This window comes from Oncorhynchus mykiss, chromosome 13 (assembly GCF_057628025.1).
Source record: "Oncorhynchus mykiss isolate SJ-2025 chromosome 13, ASM5762802v1, whole genome shotgun sequence".
Lineage (NCBI taxonomy): Eukaryota > Metazoa > Chordata > Actinopteri > Salmoniformes > Salmonidae > Oncorhynchus > Oncorhynchus mykiss.
The window spans coordinates 76243871-76265652 of NC_143034.1; the positions used below are offsets into that span (position 1 = coordinate 76243871).

Sequence of the window (21782 nt, forward strand, 5' to 3'; positions counted from 1 at the left end):
TGGTGCGGGGCGATCTTGTCATCGGCAAGAAGCACTTCTCCGCCATGCTGCGAGAGGCCTATCCCCAGGCGGTCACTAAGAAAAACATTATGGCTGGGTTCAAGAAGGCAGGGATTTCCCCACTCAACAGAGAGGCCTTTGACTCCTGCCAGCTGGTGAAGCTGGAGCCGACCACCCCGGACCCCAACGCAGCAACCTCAGAAGCCACTGCAGGAACCCCCGACCCCAACGCAGCAGAGACCCCTGACTCCAAAGCAGCAGAGACCCCTGTAACCCCAGCAACGACCACGTTTCTTGTCCCGGGTGGCTGCTGTTCGACCTGCGGGCAGCGTGCCTCACCCACAAACCCTTTGGTGGCCGCAGGACTCGTCTCTCCAGACCCGGCCAATGTCCTGGTGCCCCCAGTCTTCCAAACATCTAACCGGCAGAAAGTGAAGCGTCGACTCGTCCTGCCGGAGGAGTACAACAAACTCCTTCATCAACAGGAGGCTGGAGAGAAGGAGAAGCAGGAGAGGAAGAGGAAGAGGGAGGAGCTGCAGAGGACGAGAGAGAAGAGAGAGTCCGGCAGAAACAACAAAGTGAAAAGGAAATGGCAGGCTGAGGTATCAGAGCTTGACGGAGATGTGTCAGAGCACTGTGCACCAGTGTCAGAGGACGATGTCTGTTTGCAGCCCCATATACCTTGGGTTTTCAGTTTTCCATCTTTTGATAGTTTGCTCTAATCATATGAGAGATGATGGGAGAGAGAGGGGGGGTAGAGGGAGGGAGAGAGAGGGGGGTAGAGAGAGAGGGGGTAGAGGGAGGGAGAGAGAGAGAGGGGGTAGAGGGAGGGAGAGAGAGAGAGAGAGGGGGTAGAGGGAGGGAGAGAGAGAGAAAGAGAGGGGGTTAAGGAAGGGAGAGAGAAAGAGAGGGGGTTAAGGGAGGGAGGGAGAGAGAAAGAGAGGGGGTTAAGGGAGGGAGAAAGAGAGGGGGTTAAGGGAGGGAGAAAGAGAGGGTGAGAGATGTTCCTTTGCCAGTGTTATTTATTTTAGCAGTAGGATTTCTGTGTTGTTTTGACCAGCTCCATGCTTCTGTGTTGTTTTTACCAGCTCCGTGCTTCTGTGTTGTTGCATCAGTGATATTCTACTGAACTTTGATTAAGGAAGAACTCGGGAACAAAAACAACAAATGTAACATTTAACAAAAAAAAGGAACGGTCTGTTTTTGATGACCAGGGGTGTATTCATTATGCTGATTCTGTTGCAAAACGTTTCTTAAACGGAAGCAGACGGAACAAAACGGGGAGAGACTTACCTGGATTTGTCCAATAGAAACTCCAAACAGTTACAAAACGTTCCGTTGTGCAGCAGAATTGGTGGAATGAATACACCCCTGTTTTAATATTGCCAAAAGATAGCTCTTCACTGAACTTGTGATTTAAAAAAGGGGTCGTATTAGTGAACACTAATAAGTGCTAACCTTCATATATACACACTGAACAAAAATATAAACTCAACATGTAAAGTGTTGGTCATAAGCGGAAATAAAAGATCCCAGAAATGTTCCATACGCACAAAAAACGTATTTCTCTCAATTTTTTGTGCACAAACTTGTTTACATCCCTGTTAGTGAGCATTTCTCCTTTGCCAAGATAATCCATCCACAGGACCAAGTGTGGCATATCAAAAAGCTGATTAAACAGCATGCTCATTACACAGGTGCACCTTGTGCTGGGGGACAATACAAGGCCACTCTAAAATGTGCAGATGTCTCAAGTTGAGGGAGCGTGCAATTTGCATGCTGAACGCAGGAATGTCCAGCAGAGTTGTTGCCAGAGAACTTCATGTTAATTTCTTTACCGCCTTCAATGTTGTTTTAGAGGATTTGGCAGTAGGTCCATCAGGCCTCACAACCGCAGACAGACAGCGTTGTATGGCGTCGTGTGAGCGAGCGGGTTTACTGATGTCAACGATGTGAACAGAGTGCCCCATGGTGGCGGTGGGGTTATGGTATAGGCAGGCATAAACTACGGACAACGAACACAATTGCATTTTATCGATGGCAATTTCGATGCAGAAAAATACAGTGACGAGATCCTGAGGCCCATTAGACGTATCTGTGATCAACAGATGCATATCTGTATTGCCAGTCATGTGAAATCCATAGATTAGGGCCTAATGAATTCATTTAAATTGACTGATTTCCTTATATGAACTATAACTCAGTAAAATCAGTTAAATTGTTGTATGTTGAGTTTATATATTTTCATTCAGTATAGTACTTATCAGCTCTTGAAAAGCCTTACTATCCGTAGGGTAAAATCTATACACTTTCTGCAGCAGTTTGCACAGATCCAAACGCTGTGTGAGCCTCCAGTAGACTAACTATCCCCAGTTATACTGACACACAGGTGCCCCATAATGACATCACAATACCCCATAATGACATCACAATACCCCATAATGACATCACAATACCCCATAATGACATCACAACGCCCCATAATGACATCACAATATCCCATAATGACATCACAATACCCCATAATGACATCACAATACCCCATAATGACATCACAATACCCCATAATGACATCACAATACCCCATAATGACATCACAACGCCCCATAATGACATCACAATACCCCATAATGACATCACAATACCCCATAATGACAAAGCAAAAACAGGTTTTTAGATATTTTTTGCAAATGTATACAAATACAAAAACGGAAATATTACATTTACATAAGTATTCAGACCCTTTACTCAGTACTTTGTTCAAGCCCCTTTGGCATCGATAACAGCCTTGAGTCTTCTTGGGTATGATGCTACAAGTTTGGCACACCTGCATTTGGGGAGTTTCTCCCGTTCTTCTCTGGAGATCCTGTCAAACTCTGTCAGACACCTATTTTCAGGTCACTCCAGTGATATTCGATTGGGTTCAAGTCCGGGCCACTCAAGAACATTCAGAGACTTGTCCCGAAGCCACTCCTGTGTTGTCTTGGCTGTGTGCTTAGGGTCGTTGTCCTGTTGGAAGGTGAACCTTCGCCCCAGTCTGAGGTCCTGAGCTCTATGGAGCAGGTTTTTATCAAGGATCTCTCTGTACTTTGGGCCGTTCATCTTTGCCTCGATCCTGACTAGTCTCCCAGTCCCTTCCGCTGAAAAACATCCCCACAGCATGGTGCTGCTACCACCATGCTTCACCGTAGGGATGGTGGGAGGTTTCCTCCAGACGTGACACTTGGCATTCGGTTTCATCAGACCAGAGAATCTTGTTTCTCACGGTCTGAGAGTTCTCTAGGTGCTTTATGACAAACTCCAAGCGGACTGTCATGAGCCTTTTATAGACAGGTGTGTGCCTTTCCAAATCATGTCCAATCAACTGAATAACACAACAAAATATGGAAAAAGTCAAGGGGTTTGAATACTTTCTGAATCCACTGTATATAGGGATTAGGGTGACATTTCGGATGCTCACAGTCAACTAGACATGGGGTTTTCCCTGACTAATCAGGAATTCTTGGTTTTGAGGGAATAAGGCTGTCACGTAACAAAATGTGGAAAAAGTGTAGGTGTCTGAATACTTCCCGAATGCGGTGTATAGCTAACCAGTCGGCGGATACTAGGCTTTATATACTAGTCCAATATACTAGGCGTTGTAACCATGTGTGATAATGTATGACTGTGGGTATTAACATGTTTCATAACAGCGCCAAAGTTGGGTTTGTTCCAACTAGCCATATTTTGATTTTAGGCAGTGACTTTTGCTCCACAGGGATTTAGATACAAGTTGCACCCCCATACCCCGGATGTGATTATTGTGTTTGTGTCGGCAGAGAAGGAGATGCCTCTGCCCGTACAGGTCTTTAACTTTCAGGTAAACTTGTGTTTTCAACAGTTTATATAACCGGGAACACGTTTGAATGACTATATTTTTTGTTTAGATTGAGTTGATCTATTTGGTCCTCTAACAAAGTGTTTTCAACTAGAGTTAGCTAACAAGCTAATCTTGCTAGCTAATCTTAGCTAAGAAGCTATGCTGGGGTCTCAACATCAAGTTAGTCCTTATTAGCTAATAAATTTAGCGTTAGGGCGGATTGAACTAGGTTTATTATAGATTATAAATCTTCAATTTGTTTGACAGATATAGCTAACTAGTCGGCGGATAAAAAAAAACAGGTGTAGCTAAATTAGTTATAGAAAATGTAAACAGACAGTTTGATGGCTCGTGTTGAGTCGTTACTGTAATTTGCTCATTTAAAAATAAACCTGACTGCAGTTAGTAATTCCTTACTAGCATAGCTACATCTGTGTCAAACGTTAGCGTAGCCACCTAAAATGCAAGCAATTTAGCTAACTAAATAAAAATGTAGTTAGCTAGAGAATATTGCCATGGGAACAATTCTTAAATTGTCTGTTATAATCAACTAGATAAACAACATCCACCGGACTGGCAGAAGTTACTATCACCCCCAACCCTTGCTGTTCATTTAGAGACAACGCATTAATTGACATCCCTTTTATGCAAGAAGCAGGACTTCCATGTTTCTTATTATGTCTCAGACCTGGCTTCTTCCACCAATTCACATGTGTGACCCACCTTGTTTGTACAGCAACAAATATACACTACATCACCAAAAGTATGTGGACACCTCTTCAAATTAGTGGATTCTGCTATTTCAGCCACACCCGTTGCTGACAGGTGTATAAAATCGAGCACACAGCCATGTAATCTCTATTAAATTAAATCCATGCAATCTCCATAGACAAACATTGGAAGTAGAATGGCCCGTACTGAAGAGCTCAGTGACTTTCAACGTGGTACTATTCCAACAAGTCAGTTTGTAAAATGTATACCCTGCTAGAGCTGCCCTGGACAAATGTAAGTGCTGATATTATGAAGTGAAAATGTCTAGGAGCAACAACGGCTCGGCCGCGAAGTGGTAGGCCTCACAAGATCACAGACTGGGACCACTGAAGCACTACTAAGTTCCAAACTGCCTCTGGAAGCAACGTCAGCACAAGAACTGTTCGTCGGAAGCTTCATGGGCTCTCGAGTGGCGCAGCGGTCTAGGGCACTGCATCTTGGTGCTAGAGGTGTCACTACAGACCCTGGTTAATTTCCAGGCTGTATCACAACCGGCCAAGTCCCAATTGGCCCAGCGTCGTTCGGGTTTGGCTGGGGTAGGCTGTCCATTGTAAATAAGAATTTGTTCGTAACTGACTTGCCTGGTTAAATAAAAAATATATATGGGTTTCCATGGTGACGCTTGGCATTGTGATCTTGGTGTGCGACTGCTCGGCCATGGAAACCCATTAAATGTTTTTGTTGAGTCGTGTAAAGCTCACTGCCATTGGAATCTGGAGCAGTGGAAACGTGTTCTCTGGAGTGATGAATCACGCTTCACCTTCTGGCAGTCCATCTGGGTTTGGTGGATGCAAGGAGAATGTTCCCTGTCCCAAAGCATAGTGCCAACTGTAAAGTTGGGTGGAGAAAGAATAATGGTCTGGGGCTGTTTTTCATGGTTCAGGCTAGGCCCCTTAGTTACAGTGAAGGGAAATGTTTACGCTACAGTATAGATAATTTTTTTGTGGCAACAGTTTGGGGAAGGCCCTTTCCTGTTTCAGCATGACAATGCCCCCGTGCACCAAGCGAGGTCCATACAGAAATGGTTTGTCGGGGCCTCCCGGGTGGCGCAGTGGTTAAGGGCGCTGTACTGCAGCGCCAGCTGTGCCATCAGAGTTCCTGGGTTCGCGCCCAGGCTCTGTCGTAACCGGCCGCGACCGGGAGGTCCGTGGGCCTAGCGTCGCCCGGGTTAGGGAGGGCTTGGTCGGTAGGGATGTCCTTGTCTCATCGCGCACCAGCGACTCCTGTGGCGGGCTGGGCGCAGTGTGCGCTAACCAAGTGGTGCACGGTGTTTCCTCCGGCGCATTGGTGCGGCTGGCTTCCGGGTTGGATGCGTGCTGTGTTAAAAAGCAGTGCGGCTTGGTTGGGTTGTGTATCGGAGGACGCATGACTTTCAACCTTCGTCTCTCCCGAGCCCGTACGGGAGTTGTAGCGATGAGACAAGATAGTAGCTACTACAACAATTGGATACCACGAAATTGGGGAGAAAAGAGGGTAAAATTCAAAAAAAAAAAAATGGTTTGTCGATCGGTGTGGAAGAACTTGACTAGCCTACACAGAGCCCTGACCTCAAGCCCATCGAATTACTTTGGGATGAATTGGAATGCCGACTGCGAGCCAGGCCTAATCGCCCAACATCAGTGCCCAACCTCACTAATGCTCTTGTGGCTGAATGGAAGCAAGTCCCCGCAGCAATGTTCCAACATCTAGTGGAGGAGGAGTGGAGGCTGTCATAGCAACAAAAGGGGGACCAACTCCAAATCAAATCAATGATGATCCATGATTATGGAATAAGATGTTTTCAAGGAGGTGTCCACATACTTTTGGTCATGTAGTTTAATTTTTTTTTTTTAAATTTTTATTTCACCTTTATTTAACCAGGTAGGGAAGTAGAGAACACCTTTATTTAACCAGGGAGGCAAGTTGAGAACACCTTTATTTAACCAGGTAGGGAAGTAAAGAACAAGTTCTCATTTACAACTGCGACCTGGCCAAGATAAAGCATAGCAGTGTGAACAGACAGCAACACAGAGAGTTACACATGGAGTAAACAATAAACAAGTCAATAACACAGTACAATTTTTTTTAAAGAGTCTATATACATTGTGTGCAAAAGGCATGAGGAGGTAGGCAATTACTTACAATATACAACCCCAAATAACATCCAGCTAATGTGAGAGTTCTGGCTAGCTAACTGACATGACTTATCATGCGAAGTGCTTTAAGTCATCAAGGACAGAAATCACTCTTCTGCCCCCCCCCCCCTTCCTTCCCTGCATCTCCCCCTCTCCTGCCTCCATCTCCCCTCTCCCGCCTCCACTCCATCTCCCGCCTCCCCTCCCTCCTCCAGGACAGCTCAGTGTCAGAGCTGGAGGTTTCTGCAGGGGCAGAACAAGCTCAGGCTCAGGACAGCGAAAGAGACAGGGCCATGGCCAGAGACAGGGATAAGAGTAGGGCTAGCTTGGCCCAGACCTCGGCCTCAGAGCTTCCCGGTACCTCCCATAGCAGCAGCAGACCCAATCAGCTGTCAGCGTTCACTGCAGGGGACTACGTCCTCAGCTCCAGCCTCTCAGCATGCTCCCTGCTCCCAGAGGTAGGACCACCAGAGCAGACAGAGCGAAGCTCTGATATATGGAGTTGTTTTAAGGTCATTACCAAGGATCATTTTGCTATTTCATATTGAATTTTAAGACCCTTTAAAGTAAATCGAAAACATGTTTTTTTGATAAATCATTTTTGTGGCAGGTAGTCTAGTGGTTAGAGGGGCGGGGCGGCAGGTAGCCTAGTGGTTAGAGCAGGTAGCCTAGTGGTTAGAGTGGCGGGGCGGCAGGTAGCCTAGTGGTTAGAGCAGGTAGCCTAGTGGTTAGAGCAGGTAGCCTAGTGGTTAGAGCAGGTAGCCTAGTGGTTAGAGGCAGGGTAGCCTAGTGGTTAGAGGCAGGGTAGCCTAGTGGTTAGAGGCAGGGTAGCCTAGTGGTTAGAGGCAGGGTAGCCTAGTGGTTAGAGCAGGGAGCCTAGTGGTTAGAGCAGGTAGCCTAGTGGTTAGAGCAGGTAGCCTAGTGGTTAGAGCAGGTAGCCTAGTGGTTAGAGGCAGGGTAGCCTAGTGGTTAGAGGCAGGGTAGCCTAGTGGTTAGAGGCAGGGTAGCCTAGTGGTTAGAGCAGGTAGCCTAGTGGTTAGAGCAGGTAGCCTAGTGGTTAGAGCAGGTAGCCTAGTGGTTAGAGCAGGTAGCCTAGTGGTTAGAGCAGGTAGCCTAGTGGTTAGAGCAGGTAGCCTAGTGGTTAGAGGGGTGGCAGGTAGCCTAGTGGTTAGAGGGGTGGCAGGTAGCCTAGTGGTTAGAGCCAGGTAACCTAGTGGTTAGAGCAGGTAGCCTAGTGGTTAGAGCAGGTAGCCTAGTGGTTAGAGCCAGGTAACCTAGTGGTTAGAGCAGGTAGCCTAGTGGTTAGAGCAGGTAGCCTAGTGGTTAGAGGGGCGGCAGGTAGCCTAGTGGTTAGAGCCAGGTAACCTAGTGGTTAGAGCAGGTAGCCTAGTGGTTAGAGCAGGTAGCCTAGTGGTTAGAGCAGGTAGCCTAGTGGTTAGAGCAGGTAGCCTAGTGGTTAGAGCGTTGAGCCAGTAACCGAAAGGTTGCTAGATTGAATCCCCGAGCTGACAAGGTAAGAGGTAAAAATCTGTCGTTCTGCCCCTGAACAGGCAGTTAACCCACTGTTCCCCGGTAGGCCGCCATTAAGAATATGTTCTTAACTGACTTGCCAAGTTAAATAAAGGTTTAAAAAATTGGCCCATACAAACACAGAATATCATTCACTACATGGAACAATGGATAGTCCCCCAAAAAACAACCAAAAGGCAGTTTGTTCTGAAGTGTCTGCCCTATAAGAGAGATCAGGTAGCTTAGTGGTTAGAGCGTTGGACTCGTAACCAGAAGGTTTCAAGATCGAATCCCCGAGCCGACAAGGTTAAAATCTGTCGTTCTGCCCCTGAACAAGGCAGTTGTCCACTGTTCCTAGACCAGTTAACCCACTGTTCCTAAACCAGTTAACCCACTGTTCCTAGACCAGTTAACCCACTGTTCCTAGACCAGTTAACCCACTGTTCCTAGACCAGTTAACCCACTGTTCCTAGACCAGTTAACCCACTGTTCCTAGACCAGTTAACCCACTGTCCCTAGACCAGTTAACCCACTGTCCCTAGACCAGTTAACCCACTGTTCCTAGACCAGTTAACCCACTGTTCCTAGACCAGTTAACCCACTTCCTAGGCCACCATTGAACATAAGAATGTGTTCTTAACTGATTTGCCTAGTTTAAATAAAAATGTTGTTTTTTACATGTATTTAACCCCATATTTTTGGTACTAATCCAGTCTCCATATATACTTCCATAGATGTTTTTAACTTCGTACCTGGGGACCTTCAGACAAGTCTTGTGAGGCCTGTGGGCTTCCTAGAACAAAACCACCGTCATGTTTGTGAGAGTCTCACCTTCACACAGAGGGTCATATTAGTGTCTAGGCCAAACTGTTCAGACACTACAGACAGTTGGCAGATCGGCTGTACCGACTCCAGATGAGTCCCAAGTAGCTTGTCGGGGTCATAGATCAAAACGGAGAACACCGTCATGTTTGTGAGGGTCTCATCTTTCCATTGAAGGGTCAGTCGTTTGTAGGCTGTTCGGACGCTACAGAAGTGAGAAGACCAATTGGGATGTCTCGTGGTCGGACAAACACTGCTCTAGCTGAAATGGATGGATTTCTATGGGGCTTTTTTAAAATGCTAATTCGATTTCAGTAGGTTCCCGGACATTGACCTTAGGGGGTTAATCTCTAAAAGTCTCTCTCTCTCTCCATCTCACCTTCTCTCTCCCCCTCCCTTCCATCCCTCTCTCTCTCCATCTCCCCTGCTCTCTCTCTCTCCATCTCCCCCGCTCTCCATCTCCCTCGCTCTCTCTCTCCATCTCCCACGCTCACTCTCTCCATCTCATCTTCTCTCTCCTCTCTCTCCCATCCCTCTCTCTCTCCATCTCCCCCGCTCGCTCTCTCTCCATCTCCCCCGCTCACTCTCTCTCCATCTCATCTTCTCTCTCCTCTCTCTCCCATCCCTCTCTCTCCTCCAGGGGGCTGTTGAGCCGATGCAGATCGATGCTGACCCCCAGGAAGACCAGCAGAATGCTCCAGACACCAACTATGTGGTGGAAAACCCCACACTGGTATGTTACTATAGCACTAAGCTAGCCCTAGCACTGGTACGTTACTATAGCACTAAGCTAGCACTGGTACGTTACTATAGCACTAAGCTAGCACTGGTACGTTACTATAGCACTAAGCTAGCCCTAGCACTGGTACGTTACTATAGCACTAAGCTAGCACTGGTATGTTACTATAGCACTAAGCTAGCACTGGTACGTTACTATAGCACTAAGCTAGCACTGGTACGTTACTATAGCACTAAACTAGCCCTAGCACTGGTATGTTACTATAGCACTAAACTAGCCCTAGCACTGGTACATTACTATAGCACTAAGCTAGCCCTAGCACTGGTTCGTTACTATAGCACTAAGCTAGCCCTAGCACTGGTACATTACTATAGCACTAAGCTAGCACTGGTACGTTACTATAGCATTCAGCTAGCACTGGGACGTTACTATAGCACTAAGCTAGCCCTAGCACTGGTACATTACTATAGCACTAAGCTAGCCCTACCACTGGGGCGTTACTGACTGTATCTTCCTTAGCTTTGTAGTTCTTCTTCTATATTCTATGCTGAACACTGAACTAAATGAAGTCAGTCTGTCACATGGTGGTCTACTCCTATCATGTGTTATCTTTTCACTGTTTGTCTCTTTCTCTCTCTCTCAATCTCGCTGTGTCTCGCTCTCTGTCTCTCTCTCTCTGTTTTTCTCTCAATCTCCCTGTCTCGCTGCCTCTCGCTGTCTCACTCACAATTTCTCTTTTGTCTCCCTGTCTTTCATCTCTCCTGGTCTCCCTCTCTAGGACCTGGAGCAGTTTGCCTCCAGCTACAGCGGTCTGATGCGTATTGAGAGACTGCAGTTCATAGCACAGCATTGTCCCCAGCTCCGTGCCGAGGCCCTGAAGATGGCCCTGTCCTTCGTCCAGAGGACCTTCAACGTAGACGTGTACGAGGAGATCCACCGCAGACTCTCCGACGCCAAGCGGTGAGGAGAAAGAGTGTGTGTGAGAGTGAAGTGGCGCCTGCCTATATAAGGTACAAAAGTGTGTGTGTGTGTGTGAGAGAGATCCCGCATGTGTGCATACGACCCTAACATCTCTGTCTATTCCCCAGACAGGCGCAGGGTGTCCCTGACGCGATGCCTGATGGGCCGGCGGAGGCCCCTCTCCTGGACACAGCCTGGGCAGAGAGCACCAGGAAAAAAGCCCTTCTCAAACTGGAGAAGCTGGACACTGACCTCAAGAACTACAAGGGAAACTCCATCAAAGAGAGCATCAGGTAACTAGCTACGGGGAGGGGAAACTCCATCAAAGAGAGCATCAGGTAACTAGCTACGGGGGGGGGAACTCCATCAAAGAGAGCATCAGGTAACTAGCTACGGGGAGGAAAACTCCATCAAAGAGAGCATCAGGTAACTAGCTACGGGAGGGAGGGAAACTCCATCAGAGAGAGCATCAGGTAACTAGCTACGGGGAGGAAACTCCATCAAAGAGAGCATCAGGTAACTAGCTACGGGGGGGGGAACTCCATCAAAGAGAGCATCAGGTAACTAGCTACGGGGAGGGGAAACTCCATCAAAGAGAGCATCAGGTAACTAGCTACGGGGGGGAAACTCCATCAAAGAGAGCATCAGGTAACTAGCTACGGGGAGGAAACTCCATCAAAGAGAGCATCAGGTAACTAGCTACGGGGAGGGGAAACTCCATCAAAGAGAGCATCAGGTAACTAGCTACGGGGGGGAAACTCCATCAAAGAGAGCATCAGGTAACTAGCTACGGGGAGGGGAAACTCCATCAAAGAGAGCATCAGGTAACTAGCTACGGGGGGGAAACTCCATCAAAGAGAGCATCAGGTAACTAGCTACGGGGGGGAAACTCCATCAAAGAGAGCATCAGGTAACTAGCTACGGGGGGGAAACTCCATCAAAGAGAGCATCAGGTAACTAGCTACGGGGAGGGAAACTCCATCAAAGAGAGCATCAGGTAACTAGCTACGGGGAGGAAACTCCATCAGAGAGAGCATCAGGTAACTAGCTACGGGGAGGAAACTCCATCAAAGAGAGCATCAGGTAACTAGCTACGGGGGGGGGAACTCCATCAAAGAGAGCATCAGGTAACTAGCTACGGGGAGGGGAAACTCCATCAAAGAGAGCATCAGGTAACTAGCTACGGGGGGGAAACTCCATCAAAGAGAGCATCAGGTAACTAGCTACGGGGGGGAAACTCCATCAAAGAGAGCATCAGGTAACTAGCTACGGGGAGGGGAAACTCCATCAAAGAGAGCATCAGGTAACTAGCTACGGGGAGGGGAAACTCCATCAAAGAGAGCATCAGGTAACTAGCTACGGGGGGGAAACTCCATCAAAGAGAGCATCAGGTAACTAGCTACGGGGAGGGAAACTCCATCAAAGAGAGCATCAGGTAACTAGCTACGGGGAGGAAACTCCATCAAAGAGAACATCAGGTAACTAACTAGCTACGGGGAGGAAACTCCATCAAAGAGAGCATCAGGTAACTAGCTACGGGGGGGAAACTCCATCAAAGAGAGCATCAGGTAACTAGCTACGGGAGGGGAAACTCCATCAAAGAGAGCATCAGGTAACTAGCTACGGGGGGGAAACTCCATCAAAGAGAGCATCAGGTAACTAGCTACGGGAGGGGAAACTCCATCAAAGAGAGCATCAGGTAACTAGCTACGGGGAGGGGAAACTCCATCAAAGAGAGCATCAGGTAACTAGCTACGGGGGGGAAACTCCATCAAAGAGAGCATCAGGTAACTAGCTACGGGAGGGGAAACTCCATCAAAGAGAGCATCAGGTAACTAGCTACGGGGAGGAAACTCCATCAAAGAGAGCATCAGGTAACTAGCTACGGGGAGGAAACTCCATCAAAGAGAACATCAGGTAACTAACTAGCTACGGGGGGGGAAACTCCATCAAAGAGAGCATCAGGTAACTAGCTACGGGGAGGGGAAACTCCATCAAAGAGAGCATCAGGTAACTAGCTACGGGGGGGAAACTCCATCAAAGAGAGCATCAGGTAACTAGCTACGGGGAGGGAAACTCCATCAAAGAGAGCATCAGGTAACTAGCTACGGGGAGGAAACTCCATCAAAGAGAACATCAGGTAACTAACTAGCTACGGGGAGGAAACTCCATCAAAGAGAGCATCAGGTAACTAGCTACGGGGGGGAAACTCCATCAAAGAGAGCATCAGGTAACTAGCTACGGGAGGGGAAACTCCATCAAAGAGAGCATCAGGTAACTAGCTACGGGGAGGGGAAACTCCATCAAAGAGAGCATCAGGTAACTAGCTACGGGGAGGAAACTCCATCAAAGAGAGCATCAGGTAACTAGCTACGGGGAGGGAAACTCCATCAAAGAGAGCATCAGGTAACTAGCTACGGGGAGGGAAACTCCATCAAAGAGAGCATCAGGTAACTAACTAGCTACGGGGAGGAAACTCCATCAAAGAGAGCATCAGGTAACTAGCTACGGGGGGGAAACTCCATCAAAGAGAGCATCAGGTAACTAGCTACGGGAGGGGAAACTCCATCAAAGAGAGCATCAGGTAACTAGCTACGGGGAGGAAACTCCATCAAAGAGAACATCAGGTAACTAACTAGCTACTGGGGGGGAAACTCCATCAAAGAGAGCATCAGGTAACTAGCTACGGGGAGGAAACTCCATCAAAGAGAGCATCAGGTAACTAACTAGCTACGGGGAGGAAACTCCATCAAAGAGAGCATCAGGTAACTAGCTACGGGGAGGGGAAACTCCATCAAAGAGAGCATCAGGTAACTAGCTACGGGGAGGGGAAACTCCATCAAAGAGAGCATCAGGTAACTAGCTACGGGGAGGGAAACTCCATCAAAGAGAGCATCAGGTAACTAACTAGCTACGGGGAGGAAACTCCATCAAAGAGAGCATCAGGTAACTAGCTACGGGGAGGGGAAACTCCATCAAAGAGAGCATCAGGTAACTAGCTACGGGGAGGGGAAACTCCATCAAAGAGAGCATCAGGTAACTAGCTACAGGGAGGGAAACTCCATCAAAGAGAGCATCAGGTAACTAACTAGCTACGGGGAGGAAACTCCATCAAAGAGAGCATCAGGTAACTAGCTACGGGGAGGGGAAACTCCATCAAAGAGAGCATCAGGTAACTAGCTACGGGGGGGAAACTCCATCAAAGAGAGCATCAGGTAACTAGCTACGGGGAGGGAAACTCCATCAAAGAGAGCATCAGGTAACTAGCTACGGGGAGGAAACTCCATCAGAGAGCATCAGGTAACTAGCTACGGGGGGGAAACTCCATCAAAGAGAGCATCAGGTAACTAGCTACGGGAGGGGAAACTCCATCAAAGAGAGCATCAGGTAACTAGCTACGGGGAGGGGAAACTCCATCAAAGAGAGCATCAGGTAACTAGCTACGGGGAGGGGAAACTCCATCAAAGAGAGCATCAGGTAACTAGCTACGGGGAGGAAACTCCATCAAAGAGAGCATCAGGTAACTAGCTACGGGGAGGGAAACTCCATCAAAGAGAGCATCAGGTAACTAACTAGCTACGGGGAGGAAACTCCATCAAAGAGAGCATCAGGTAACTAGCTACGGGGAGGGGAAACTCCATCAAAGAGAGCATCAGGTAACTAGCTACGGGAGGGGAAACTCCATCAGAGAGAGCATCAGGTAACTAGCTACGGGAGGGAAACTCCATCAGAGAGCATCAGGTAACTAGCTACGGGAGGGGGGAAACTCCATCAAAGAGAGCATCAGGTAACTAGCTACGGGGAGGGGAAACTCCATCAAAGAGAGCATCAGGTAACTAGCTACGGGAGGGGAAACTCCATCAAAGAGAGCATCAGGTAACTAGCTACGGGGGGGGGAACTCCATCAAAGAGAGCATCAGGTAACTAGCTACGGGAGGGGAAACTCCATCAAAGAGAGCATCAGGTAACTAGCTACGGGGGGGAAACTCCATCAAAGAGAGCATCAGGTAACTAGCTACGGGAGGGGAAACTCCATCAAAGGGAGCATCAGGTAACTAGCTACGGGGGGGGAAACTCCATCAAAGGGAGCATCAGGTAACTAGCTACGGGGAGGGAAACTCCATCAAAGAGAGCATCAGGTAACTAGCTACGGGGAGGGAACTCCATCAAAGAGAGCATCAGGTAACTAGCTACGGGGAGGGAACTCCATCAAAGAGAGCATCAGGTAACTAGCTACGGGGAGGGAACTCCATCAAAGAGAGCATCAGGTAACTAGCTACGGGGAGGAAACTCCATCAAAGAGAGCATCAGGTAACTAGCTACGGGGAGGAAAACTCCATCAAAGAGAGCATCAGGTAACTAGCTACGGGGAGGGGGGGGGGGACTCAAGTAGACATTGTTTTCACTGTGTTACATGTGTGTCACAAGCAGTGGAGATGGAACTCGACTGTTACATGTGTGTCACAAGCAGTGGAGATGGAACTCGACTGTGTCACAAGCAGTGGAGATGGAACTCGACTGTGTCACAAGCAGTGGAGATGGAACTCGACTGTGTCACAAGCAGTGGAGATGGAACTCGACTGTGTCACAAGCAGTAGAGATGGAACTCGACTGTGTCACAAGCAGTGGAGATGGAACTCGACTGTGTCACAAGCAGTAGAGATGGAACTTGACTGTGTTACATGTGTGTCATAAGCAGTGGAGATGGAACTCGACTGTGTCACAAGCAGTGGAGATGGAACTCGACTGTGTCACAAGCAGTAGAGATGGAACTCGACTGTGTTACATGTGTGTCACAAGCAGTGGAGATGGAACTCGACTGTGTCACAAGCAGTAGAGATGGAACTCGACTGTGTCACAAGCAGTAGAGATGGAACTCGACTGTGTTACATGTGTGTCACAAGCAGTGGAGATGGAACTCGACTGTGTCACAAGCAGTGGAGCTGGAACTCGACTGTGTCACAAGCAGTGGAGATGGAACTCGACTGTGTCACAATCAGTGGAGATGGAACTCGACTGTGTCACAAGCAGTGGAGATGGAACTCGACTGTGTCACAAGCAGTGGAGATGGAACTCGACTGTGTCACAAGCAGTGGAGATGGAACTCGACTGTGTCACAAGCAGTGGAGATGGAACTCGACTGTGTTACAAGCAGTGGAGATGGAACTCGACTGTGTTACAAGCAGTGGAGATGGAACTCGACTGTGTTACAAGCAGTGGAGATGGAACTCGACTGTGTTACAAGCAGTGGAGATGGAACTCGACTGTGTTACATGTGTGTCACAAGCAGTGGAGATGGAACTCGACTGTGTCACAAGCAGTGGAGATGGAACTCGACTGTGTTACAAGCAGTGGAGATGTAACTCGACTGTGTTACATGTGGGTCACAAGCAATGGAGATGGAACTCGACTGTGTCACAAGCAGTGGAGATGGAACTCGACTGTGTTACATGTGTGTCACAAGCAGTGGAGATGGAACTCGACTGTGTTACATGTGTGTCACAAGCAGTGGAGATGGAACTCGACTGTGTCACAAGCAGTGGAGATGGAACTCGACTGTGTCACAAGCAGTGGAGATGGAACTCGACTGTGTCACAATCAGTGGAGATGGAACTCGACTGTGTTACAAGCAGTGGAGATGGAACTCGACTGTGTCACAATCAGTGGAGATGGAACTCGACTGTGTTACATGTGGGTCACAAGCAGTGGAGATGGAACTCGACTGTTACAAGCAGTGGAGATGGAACTCGACTGTGTTACATGTGGGTCACAAGCAGTGGAGATGGAACTCGACTGTGTCACAAGCAGTGGAGATGGAACTTGACTGTGTCACAAGCAGTGGAGATGGAACTCGACTGTGTCACAAGCAGTGGAGATGGAACTCGACTGTGTCACAAGCAGTGGAGATGGAACTCGACTGTGTCACAATCAGTGGAGATGGAACTCGGACAACATGCATGGCTAGAACCTCGGACATCTCCTGGGTTTACACACACCCAGCGATTTCAGCTCCATGAGAGGGAGCGTCGTCTTTCCTTCCGGTTCTCTGCTGCCCATGACTGGAACCAACTGCAAAAATCTCTGAAGCTGGAGACTCACATCTCCCTCACTAGCTTTAAGCACCAGCTGTCAGAGCAGCTCACAGATCACTGCAACTGTACATAGCCCATCTGTAAACAGCCCATCTACTTACCTCATCCCCATGCTGTATTTATTTATTTATCTTGCTCCTTTGCACCCCAGTATCTCTACTTGCGCATTCATCTTCTGCCGATCTACCGTTCCAGTGTTTAATTGCTATATTGTAATTACTTCACCACCATGGCCTATTTATTTCCTTAACTTACCTCGTTTGCACTCACTGTATATAGACTTTTAGTTTTCTTTTGTTCTACTGTATTATTGACTGTATGTTTTGTTTATTCCCTGTGTAACTCTGTGTTGTCGAATTGCTTTGCTTTATCTTGGCCAGGTCGCAGTTGCAAATGAGAACTTGTTCTCAACTAGTCTACCTGGTTAAATAAAGTGTACACTTTGGGATAAGGTTGGAGGATGTGGACACAGCCAGTGATGTGGTATGGGAGAGGAAGGGCCTCAACCCAAATGGAACCAGTCTACTACTCAACAAGTTCTCTCTCTGGATCCCCCCCTCCCTCTCTCTCCTCCCTCCTCCTCCCTCCCCCTCTATTCTCCTCCCTCCCCCTCTCTCTCCTCCTCCCTCCCCCTCTCTCTCATCCTCGCCCCTCTCCTCCCTCCCCCTCTCTCTCATCCTCCCCCCTCTCCTCTCTCCCTATCCTCCGCCCTCTCTCCTCCCCCTATCCCTCCTCCTCCTCCCACTATCCTCCCCTCTCTCCTCCCTTCTCTCCTCCTCCTCCTCCCCCTCTCTCTCCTCCCTTCTCTCTCCTCCTCCTCCTCCCCCTCTCTCTCCTCCCTTCTCTCTCCTCCTCCTCCTCCCCCTCTCCTCCCTTCTCTCTCCTCCTCCTCCCCCTCTCTCTCCTCCCCTTCTCTCTCCTCCCCTCCTCTCTCCCCCCCTCTCCTCCCCTCCTCTCTCCCCTCCCTCTCTGTCTGTTCAGGCGGGGTCATGATGACCTTGGGGACCACTATTTAGACTGTGGAGATCTCAGCAACGCCCTGAAGTGTTACAGCCGAGCCCGAGACTACTGCACTAGTGCCAAGCATGTCATCAACATGTGTCTGAACGTCATCAAGGTACTATGACATCATCAACACGGTGCCTCCGGAATGTTTATGAACGTCATCAAGGTACTATGACATCATCAACATGTGTCTGAACGTCATCAAGGTACTATGACCTCATCAACACGGTGCCTCCGGAATGAATGTTTATGAATGTTCATGTCAACTTTTATCGTCAAGTTGTGTCTTCACTTGGTCAAGTCTAAAAACGTGGATTGTCTTGACCTAACATCCTTGGAAGTTTTCTCAAACCTTTTCTCTCCTCTGTCTGTCTCATGTCTCTCTCTCTGTGTATTTTTCTCTCTCGCTAGGTTAGCGTTTACCTCCAGAACTGGTCCCATGTGCTTAGCTACGTCAGCAAGGCAGAATCCACTCCAGAGATAGCTGAGGTTAGTACTGAATGACATGAAAAAATGACCTTTCCATCGTACCTTCCTAGTGAGAGAAACTTGTCAAACCAAGCAGTATGAGAATTTGTTCAATAGATGTTCTCCTTTTTAAATGGTTGTGTGTGTGTGTGTGTGTGTGTGTGTGTGTGTGTGTGTGTGTGTGTGTGTGTATAGTAGACTCTAATATAGCCTTCACACTGAGAGAAGATCACTGACTTACCTCCCGCTTGTTCTTCTAGCAACGAGGAGAGAGAGACAGTCAGAACCAATCTGTCCTCACCAAACTAAAATGTGCTGCGGGTAAGACCTCATACGGTACTGTTAGGACCACTGAAGTCTACAGCTAAGACATTATACTGTTAGGAGGACCACTGAAGTCTACAGCTAAGACATTATACTGTTAGGAGGACCACTGAAGTCTACAGCTAAGACATTATACTGTTAGGAGGACCACTGAAGTCTACAGCTAAGACATTATACTGTACTGTTAGGAGGACCACTGAAGTCTACAGCTAAGACATTGTACTGTACTGTTAGGAGGACCACTGAAGTCTACAGCTAAGACATTGTACTGTTAGGAGGACCACTGAAGTCTACAGCTAAGACATTATACTGTACTGTTAGGAGGACCACTGAAGTCTACAGCTAAGACATTGTACTGTACTGTTAGGAGGGCCACTGAAGTCTACAGCTAAGACATTATACTGTACTGTTAGGAGGACCACTGAAGTCTACAGCTAAGACATTATACTGTACTGTTAGGAGGACCACTGAAGTCTACAGCTAAGACATTATACTGTACTGTTAGGAGGACCACTGAAGTCTACAGCTAAGACATTATACTGTTAGGAGGACCACTGAAGTCTACAGCTAAGACATTATACTGTACTGTTAGGAGGACTACTGAAGTCTACAGCTAAGACATTATACTGTACTGTTAGGACCACTGAAGTCTACAGCTAAGACATTATACTGTTAGGACCACTGAAGTCTACAGCTAAGACATTATACTGTTAGGAGGACCACTGAAGTCTACAGCTAAGACATTATACTGTACTGTTAGGAGGACCACTGAAGTCTACAGCTAAGACATTATACTGTTAGGAGGACCACTGAAGTCTACAGCTAAGACATTATACTGTACTGTTAGGAGGACTACTGAAGTCTACAGCTAAGACATTATACTGTACTGTTAGGACCACTGAAGTCTACAGCTAAGACATTATACTGTTAGGACCACTGAAGTCTACAGCTAAGACATTATACTGTTAGGAGGACCACTGAAGTCTACAGCTAAGACATTATACTGTACTGTTAGGAGGACCACTGAAGTCTACAGCTAAGACATTATACTGTTAGGAGGACCACTGAAGTCTACAGCTAAGACATTATACTGTACTGTTAGGACCACTGAAGTCTACAGCTAAGACATTATACTGTTAGGACCACTGAAGTCTACAGCTAAGACATTATACTGTACTGTTAGGAGGACCACTGAAGTCTACAGCTAAGACATTATACTGTACTGTTAGGAGGACCACTGAAGTCTACAGCTAAGACATTATACTGTACTGTTAGGAGGACCACTGAAGTCTACAGCTAAGACATTATACTGTACTGTTAGGAGGACCACTGAAGTCTACAGCTAAGACATTATACTGTACTGTTAGGAGGACCACTGAAGTCTACAGCTAAGACATTATACTGTACTGTTAGGAGGACCACTGAAGTCTACAGCTAAGACATTATACTGTACTGTTAGGAGGACCACTGAAGTCTACAGCTAAGACATTATACTGTTAGGAGGACCACTGAAGTCTACAGCTAAGACATTGTACTGTACTGTTAGGAGGACCACTGAAGTCTACAGCTAAGACATTATACTGTACTGTTAGGAGGACCACTGAAGTCTACAGCTAAGACATTATACTGTTAGGAGGACCACTGAAGTCTACAGCTAAGACATTGTACTGTACTGTTAGGAGGACCACTGAAGTCTACAGCTAAGACATTATACTGTACTGTTAGGAGGACCACTGAAGTCTACAGCTAAGACATTGTACTGTTAGGAGGACCACTGAAGTCTACAGCTAAGACATTATACTGTTAGGAGGACCACTGAAGTCTACAGCTAAGACATTATACTATACTGTTAGGAGGACCACTGAAGTCTACAGCTAAGACATTATACTGTACTGTTAGGAGGACCACTGAAGTCTACAGCTAAGACATTATACTGTTAGGACCACTGAAGTCTACAGCTAAGACCTTATACTGTTAGGAGGACCACTGAAGTCTACAGCTAAGACCTCATACGGTACTGTTAGGAGGACCACTGAAGTCTACAGCTAAGACATTGTACTGTTAGGAGGACCACTGAAGTCTACAGCTAAGACATTATACTGTACTGTTAGGAGGACCACTGAAGTCTACAGCTAAGACATTATACTGTACTGTTAGGAGGACCACTGAAGTCTACAGCTAAGACATTATACTGTTAGGAGGACCACTGAAGTCTACAGCTAAGACATTATACTGTACTGTTAGGAGGACCACTGAAGTCTACAGCTAAGACCTCATACGGTACTGTTAGGAGGACCACTGAAGTCTACAGCTAAGACATTATACTGTACTGTTAGGAGGACCACTGAAGTCTACAGCTAAGACATTATACTGTACTGTTAGGAGGACCACTGAAGTCTACAGCTAAGACATTATACTATACTGTTAGGACCACTGAAGTCTACAGCTAAGACATTGTACTGTTAGGAGGACCACTGAAGTCTACAGCTAAGACATTATACTGTACTGTTAGGAGGACCACTGAAGTCTACAGCTAAGACATTATACTGTTAGGAGGACCACTGAAGTCTACAGCTAAGACATTATACTGTACTGTTAGGAGGACCACTGAAGTCTTAGGTCATAACAGGTAATAAAACCTATTTTGAAATTGTGAGTTGCGCTTTCTAATGTTTCTGTTGACCCCACCCCCTCCAGGTTTGGCAGAGCTGGCCTCTAGAAAGTACAAACCGGCCGCTAAGTGCTTCCTCCAGGCTTCATTTGACCACTGCGACTTCCCAGAGGTCAGATATCAATATATCCCCCTATCTGTGACCCCTACTCACTTGACCCTGCCCCCCAACTCACCTGACCCTGCCCCCCAACTCACCTGACCCCGCCCCCAACTCACCTGACCCCGCCCCCGACTCACCTGACCCCCCCAACTCACCTGATTCCCCCCCCCCCAACTCACCTGACCCCCCCCCCCCCCCCCAACTCACCTGATTTTCCCCCCCCCCCCCCCCAACTCACCTGACCCCGGCCCCAACTCACCTGACCCCGCCCCCAACTCCACCATATCTGGTCTGAGCCATGATGTTGCTGTGTACATGGAGTGTTTTAGGATTGAGGAGTTGTAA

At 47.6% G+C, this 21782-nt stretch overlaps 2 protein-coding genes across 4 annotated transcripts in view; both read left to right on the forward strand.

The window, feature by feature from the left end:
* LOC110487083 (uncharacterized) overlaps nucleotides 1–1147 on the forward strand; it is a 2390-nt gene extending 1243 nt beyond the window's left edge. The window contains exon 2 of the mRNA XM_021559005.3: nucleotides 1–1147. This exon is cut by the window's left edge and continues 1063 nt beyond it. Within this exon, the coding sequence (XP_021414680.3) occupies nucleotides 1–722 (722 nt within the window). The 3' untranslated portion in view covers nucleotides 723–1147.
* Nucleotides 1148–3716: 2569 nt separating this feature from the next.
* The window catches only part of gps1 (G protein pathway suppressor 1), a 41291-nt gene continuing 23225 nt past the window's right edge, over nucleotides 3717–21782 (forward strand). Inside the window, exons 1-8 of one of the 3 annotated variants that reach the window (XM_090197715.1) lie at nucleotides 3717–3859; nucleotides 9716–9808; nucleotides 10593–10774; nucleotides 10903–11067; nucleotides 17848–17983; nucleotides 18283–18360; nucleotides 18600–18660; nucleotides 21361–21446. In XM_090197715.1, the coding sequence (XP_090053841.1) occupies nucleotides 3827–3859; nucleotides 9716–9808; nucleotides 10593–10774; nucleotides 10903–11067; nucleotides 17848–17983; nucleotides 18283–18360; nucleotides 18600–18660; nucleotides 21361–21446 (834 nt within the window). In that variant the 5' untranslated portion in view covers nucleotides 3717–3826. Of the gene's footprint in view, nucleotides 3860–6957; nucleotides 7203–9715; nucleotides 9809–10592; nucleotides 10775–10902; nucleotides 11068–17847; nucleotides 18078–18282; nucleotides 18361–18599; nucleotides 18661–21360; nucleotides 21447–21782 lie in introns of those variants that run through there. The other 2 variants (XM_090197716.1, XM_090197712.1) reach the window with 2 other exon arrangements.